At 40.4% G+C, this 6,827-nt stretch overlaps 1 protein-coding gene across 1 annotated transcript in view; it reads right to left on the bottom strand.

Moving 5' to 3' along the window:
• Positions 1-1,127: 1,127 nt before the first annotated feature.
• LOC133132081 (cGMP-dependent 3',5'-cyclic phosphodiesterase-like) overlaps positions 1,128-6,827 on the bottom strand; it is a 75,670-nt gene continuing 69,970 nt past the window's right edge. Inside the window, exons 24-31 of the mRNA XM_061247225.1 lie at positions 6,420-6,507; positions 6,272-6,319; positions 5,811-5,885; positions 5,586-5,685; positions 4,855-4,967; positions 4,070-4,108; positions 3,610-3,716; positions 1,128-3,158 (exon numbers count right to left, since the gene is read on the bottom strand). Coding sequence (XP_061103209.1) covers positions 2,930-3,158; positions 3,610-3,716; positions 4,070-4,108; positions 4,855-4,967; positions 5,586-5,685; positions 5,811-5,885; positions 6,272-6,319; positions 6,420-6,507 — 799 coding nt within the window. The 3' untranslated portion in view covers positions 1,128-2,929. The remainder of the gene's footprint in view (positions 3,159-3,609; positions 3,717-4,069; positions 4,109-4,854; positions 4,968-5,585; positions 5,686-5,810; positions 5,886-6,271; positions 6,320-6,419; positions 6,508-6,827) is intronic.

Below are 6,827 nucleotides of genomic sequence, written 5' to 3'. Positions count from 1 at the left end.
ACTGAGAGAAATGAAAGAAAGACATTTTGACATTTGGCACTGGTTAATTATCTGCACAGTTCAGATGAAGTCTGAAACATTATTCATACAATGGCCTTCCCTTTCTGGTAGGAGTGGTAAACACATCCAAATGTATTTCTTAAAAACAAATGTACAAATACTGGACTAGAGTATCCGACCGACCCTCTGCAGTTAATATGTTGCCTTAATAAAACGGCAGTAAACAAGATTGTAAGTATCCATACAATGATTAAAACCCACAGTGAGGGATATTCAAGATTTTCTGCATTTGATTTCAAGGACACCCAACGTTGTTCTCTGAGATACATACTCATAACACATGGAATATACCAAACTGGATCTGCAATTGTTTAAATGCCAATCGTATGTAAATCCCATTTTTGAAAGGAGTCTCAGTTAAAGTGCTTCAAGACAGTACTTCTTTGCAACATGTACAAAGCATTAAAGGCTGACAGTTACCGACAAATGTAAGCCCCTTCATTTAAAGTGTTGAAAGAGAGTGGGTGCCCATGAGGTCAGTGGAGGGTAAAGCAGAAACAGGTACCTGGATTCACTGCACAGTCCCTTCTCCTAATAAGATGCTGAAGACACTGAATACAAGACACAGCAAATGTATTTGATTCACGTTTCTCTCATATCTGTGTCTTGTACTAAATCGCATACGTGGCTTGTCCTTAATGTGAAGATAAGGTGGTTTGTTATGACTGAATGGATCCAATGTAAGTATTTATAGAGGTGCCAGAAGACATCCCTTCGAGAAATATCTGCCAAAATTTTAGATGAAAACAACTATATGTCAGAATATATTTCAAATATTGTAAATAATTGCATTATTGACACTTTCATATATGAATTATGATAATTAGATTAGATGCATAAAATATGTTTTTAGTGCATGCAGAACCACTTGTATGAAAGTGGCAATAATTAATATGTAATATCTGACAAATATTTTGACATATAATCATATATATTTCTTGTATTTGCATTTCTTATTTAAACATATATTGGCATTACTACTTAACTGACTATGGCCTGTGTTCATAACACACTAATCATCACATAGTTATAAGAGCACTAGTAATTACACTGCATGAGCAAAATCATTACTTACCCAAAATCATTTATGATCAGCCTGGGCACAGCATGTGCAACATCATGACATATCCAAAAGTATTTACATTTAACATGACCACTGCATGTGCAATAATATCAAATATCTACAGTATGTATACTCCGTAATAGGAATCAAACACCAGAATACTGGACTCCCCATATTCCATGCAGTGTATTGTATTAATCGCACTGAGAAAGGCTTTGACTGTTTCAGCCTCTTCTGTCAAATACTGGTTAGTCTTGCCAGTTATTCCTACATATTGAAAAAAAAAAAAAACAGAAAAAAGAAAAAACATTATTTTCTATTCTTAAGCACTATTTCAGAACGTATGTATGCATTTTCCCCTGTCTCCGTTGAACAACATATGCTGTACCAATGCAAATGTATACAAACACAGTCTTTCTAACCAAAGGCAACTCAAACATGGTAAGACAAGCCAATATCCCACACATAATGACAGATAGACTTAAGAGTGACACAGCCTCCAGCCCTCATGTGAAAGAAATATTTACAACCACTTTTCTCAAATCTACAGACATTTGCATTGCTAAATAAACCATTTCCTCACCCTGATATCCTGTCTTACTAAAATAAAGAAAATGTAACGTACTCTTTGTCTCTTTTAAATGTATTTAACAGTCAAAAATAGCATGGGCATTACATAAGCACCATAAAGTTGCTCTTATGGTAATTAAATGCTCTTAAAGGGACTATTCTGCTTTCAGTAGGATTATGTAATCATAGAAAAAGGAATGATTTAAAAAATTGATGGAGAGTACTTTCATGTTAAATTATGCGTTACTAACCTAGTATTAATCCCAAGGGTCACACATTCTTGTTTCAGCATCTTGTAGGTTGATGTGTGCATGATCAGCATGAACAGAAAAGTATGATTTACTGAATTACAGATGCTTGATTGTCAATCTGCCTCATTTTACGAGAACAACAGCAATATCAAAAATGACTTGAAAACATGTAACTAAATGAAAAAACTACCATTTCAAAAAATAGAGAAGAAGGTGGTGTCCAAAAGTGGTATCCCCAAGATAAAATATAAAATACAAATAAGCTACATGCAGCATATTTTCTTAATTTAAAAATCTTGAACAGTTTGTACTTACAGTATAGCACTGGAATTAGCATTAAAGTCAACACATTTTCACCATAGCTTGTCACAGCACATATAGCATTTCCTGTTAAACATTGATGAAAAATACAGTAGTGTTTGCAGAAAATCTCTCACAAATGCCTGCATCTTAGGACAGTGCCTTGAGACAACCCCCTTTCAATTACTGCAATAACATCCTGGTGGTAGGACAACCATGGTTCCAAAAAGTCTGGTAGGTTAAAGGTACAATAGGTAAGATATTTGTGTTAAAACATTGTTACAAGACCATTGTAAATCCCTTGCCCTCATTGAAAAAGGCTCACTGACACATTGACTCACCCTCTGCCTGTGTTTATAGTCCTTACATTCGGTTTTCAAAATATACAGTTGATGGCCGTCACTCTGTACCAAAGCATTGTATAGCTGTACAATAATTCAAGCTCATTGGTTGAAAATTGGTTCTAATTGCCACAGCCAATGGCGTTTCAACGTCAGCACGTTCACAGAGAAGGGTGAGGGATAAACAGTGTTGTGGTTTGAGCGTGTTTGTTGCTGCTATTCCTCTCTCTGACCGTTAGGAGTCCAAAATTACCTATTGTACCTTTAAGAGAAACTGCCCCTCTCTGTCACAAATGTAACCCGCAATAGAAACGCGTTTTATGCTGCCTTTCAGTGCACGCCGGTCACGGGGCCTGTGTGTCCCCTTTGTTCTCCGTGAAGCCGTTTGTTTCCGGAACGTCTCCGCCATCCAGCTCCTGCAGGTGCTCACACTCCTCGTCCAGGAAGTCCAGCGAGTTGTTGCTAGGCAGCCCGCGGATGTTGAACTTGTGGGAGACCTTGGTCCACTGCTCGCAGTTGGCCGCCACTCTCTCGTAAAGCTCCGCAGACTTGGGGAAAATGTCGTGAAGGAGCCTTTGGAGGAGGACAGGGGACGAGGATGCCCGTCAGCGTTTATCAGTGTTCACCGCTAATTCAGCTCTCGCAAAGTTTAAATGAACTCTGTATCGGTGTAAATTGTACTCCACCAGAGATCATTTAATGCTAAACATTTTACAGTGCAGGCACAGATTAAATGTGTATGTGTGGTTGAATTTAGGAAAGCATCATAATCCCATTGTCAACATTACCACCGTCATCATGCCCATCGCCATTCGCTCAGCCCTGAGCCACAGACAATATTAGTATAGTTTCGCCTTACTTTGCTGCACTACATTTAAAATGAATGTCATTGTCATTAGCAAAATAAACAACAACTGTAAAAAGACAATACACTTGACAAAAGTTGTTCAGTGTTCAGCAGTTGCGTATTCCTAGACACAGTGCATACGCATTGGATGGCTATGACCCGGGGCGGGCCTCTCACTTGTAGATGGGCATGGCGATGTGCTCCATGAAGCTGGTCTGCAGCTCAGGAATGTACGCCTTCTCCCTGTCCATCATCTCACTGGGCCGGTTCCCCATAGCCTTCTCCTGCAGTGACACACGTGCACACGCATGAGCGCAGATTCCGCAGACAGCACACGTATGTCAACATATCGGCAACACGCCAGGATGAAATGATTATTTATTTGAACATCATTTGCATGCATTCCATGTTCATTATGCTGGCAGCTGCTGTCAACCAAAAATATATTTCACCAAATACATTAACTACTTATTGGAGGAAACCGAGATAAGGAAAGAAAATGGTGGCTTGAGTTAATCTGTCTATTGATTCAAGCGATAATGCACCATGTTGGGAAACCGTCCGTTCAATGGTTGAAAATGAATCATGTGAACAATATTTAGTGGTACATTTAAAAGAAAATGAACAGTGTACCCACCAGGTCACCTTGAGAAAAGAATTCCTTGTAAATAAGTTCCTATAGAAAGAAAATTACATTTTTAGTTCATGTGGACTGCATCTAGGTGAATAAAAACAACTGCAAGGACAGGCCCATCAGCAACAAATCAATGGTGGGATATTAAGTGCTATTGATATTCCACTGGGAAACTCATTGAGGATACAGGCTATTTCAATTCATACTGTCGGTTATATCCCAATGCCATTAGCCATGTCAGTATGCCTTCTGGTGCAAATGGTAAAGGACCCAAGAGCTATGGCAGAAATATGACACCAGTGCTCATTCTGAAAAAGCTCAGAAAACAGAATATGTTGGTGCGTCAGGATAAGACCACACGCAGACTAGAGGGATAATCCTCATGTATTCATACTGAAATAAGATTTTCATGTGACCTATCATCACGATCATGCAGTGACAAAGAATATATGAAAAATAAATATTGTATGTCTAATATGGGAGGCCTGTAGCGTAGTGGTTAAGGTAAATGACTGGGAACCCGGAAGATCGGTGGTTCTAATCCCAGTGTAGCCACAATAAGATCCGCACAGCCGTTGGGCCCTTGAGCAAGGCCCTTAACCCTGCATTGCTCCAGGGAAGGATTGTTTCCTACTTAGTCTAATCAACTGTATGTCACTCTGGATCAGAGTGTCTGCCAAATGCCATTAATGTAGTGTAGTGTAATGTAATGTAATGTAATGTAGTGTAATGTAGTGTAATATACAGGTGGGGCTTTCATGACGCAGTCAGGGTGTGGTCTCGCTCACCGCAATCTTCCTGGTGGTCTTCCAGTCCTTGGTCTGGTCAGAGAGGTCACAGGAGGTCATGAGCAGGCACAGCAGAAGGCTGTGGTGGTGACGGTTCTTCGGGTCGTAGCCCTCTGCGATGCAACGGAAACAGCGAAGAACAGTTTAGAGAAAGGAGATCTACGAGGGGATAAAACAATTCTCCGTAAGGCTGCGCAGACCTCCTGACCCCTTTCTGCTCAACCTCGTCCTCAAACAAACAGTATGTCTCTGTCGGTCAAGCTACCGTAAGCCCTGATATTTTAACGGCCTACTTCGAATCCAGATTAAGCCAAGATAGCCAAGAGTCCCAGCCTTTCTCTATTTCCTCAGATTTATATCAGTATCATATGAAAACTTGATACCCTAGTAACTGCAGTTCTGTGAAGTCTCCACAGGTCTATTACAATTAGAATACACAATGTTCTTGCATATGAGATGTTAAAATGAGGTCCTCATGCATTAAAGACTGGCTATTGGAAAGTAAGTGGCAACCCAATGACCGTGCAAAGTTAAATTCCTAGTTCTCAGCTACCTCCTTTAAGTTAACTGCCCTCTCACAAGGTCAGATGATGTTTGTGAGCAATTGGGTTTGTGCTACAAGTTGGGGGGGGGGAATTGAACAAAGTTAACCCTCATCTTCCTGTCATCCACTAAAGAAACGTTTTACTGCTTTGCTTCTGTTCTTGAAAATTGGTGCGACTGAAATTGACCTTCAGCCATTTTCTGCAGGTCCTTGAAAATGCGCAGGTGATGAGCAAGATCAGTAGCCAGAATGATGTCCCTCATTAGGTCCAGCATTCTCTGGTAATCCTGGTGACAACATAACACACGAAAATAGCCTCATTCATATTCCTCTGATGGCAAATGGACCACAGTAAAATGTATATTTATATTTTTCCCTCTTTTGTATCACTTGCCCTGCATCTAGTACAGACCTTTCTGGAGAATTTATCAAAGATGTTGCAGCCATGGGTGTTGATGATGGCAATTGCTTGTGCAAAGTGGTGTCTCTGCCAAGGGAAACAGAAATGTGGTCAGCCAGTACAGCTGCAGATTGGCAACTATCCATTAGATGGCAGCAGAATCAAATAGGAAATCTGATCCTTTCTGCAGCAAAAGCCTGTAATACCAGTTCTGGACTAGACGAAATGCAGCATTCATGTGTTTTTCTTTCAGGTATTAAATACGCACATGCACACACACACACACACACAGCATTCTGGAATCTGAATTCTATTTTCACTTGCAATAGCACACTTCACATTATCACACGCCATCGGACACAAATGCATCTATTCATGAATAAAATGCATGGCTGCATGTTTAGCAGAAACGCACGCTGTTACACGATTGGCTATGTGTATTTGTGTTTGTTTAATGAAGACGTGAGCTCTACCTCCATCACCGAGCCCTCAGAGCTGTACAGGCCGGCCAGGACGGATTGCTGAGGAGCAGTAGAGAAGAGGGACACACACAGCATTCATAGCAAACACATTTTATATGATTGTCACCACTGGAGACCACAGACGGGGGTCAGTCCTCACCGAAGCCACCTGAAAGGAGTTGTTGGTTCCCCTGTGGTCCAGGTCGTGACACATGCAGGACACGAAGAGGGCGAATATCTCGATGTCACTGCGGGACACAAACGGGGGCATTTGGAGAGCTCAGGTTCCACTTCATTACTCTGAAAACGCGTACTAATTTTTACGGTCCTAACGTTCACGATATTTCTTAACTTTCGTTACTTTCAGAGTACTGTCTGTCAGACTGAGAGGTTAATGGTGTCATTTGTTGGTACCACACTGCTCCATGATCACATTTGTATGTAATAATAATAACAATACACATTTAAAATATTTTTTATTTGACGCATAGCACTCCTGGCATCTTTTAAATGTGTAGTCCTCATTATTTGACAATAATAAACAACTGTACATTTGAAATATATCAAC

The sequence above is a fragment of the Conger conger genome, chromosome 7, assembly GCF_963514075.1.
Source record: "Conger conger chromosome 7, fConCon1.1, whole genome shotgun sequence".
In the NCBI taxonomy this organism is placed as follows: domain Eukaryota; kingdom Metazoa; phylum Chordata; class Actinopteri; order Anguilliformes; family Congridae; genus Conger; species Conger conger.
Note: the sequence above shows the minus strand (reverse complement) of the source record. Positions and strands in the feature narration are given on the sequence as shown.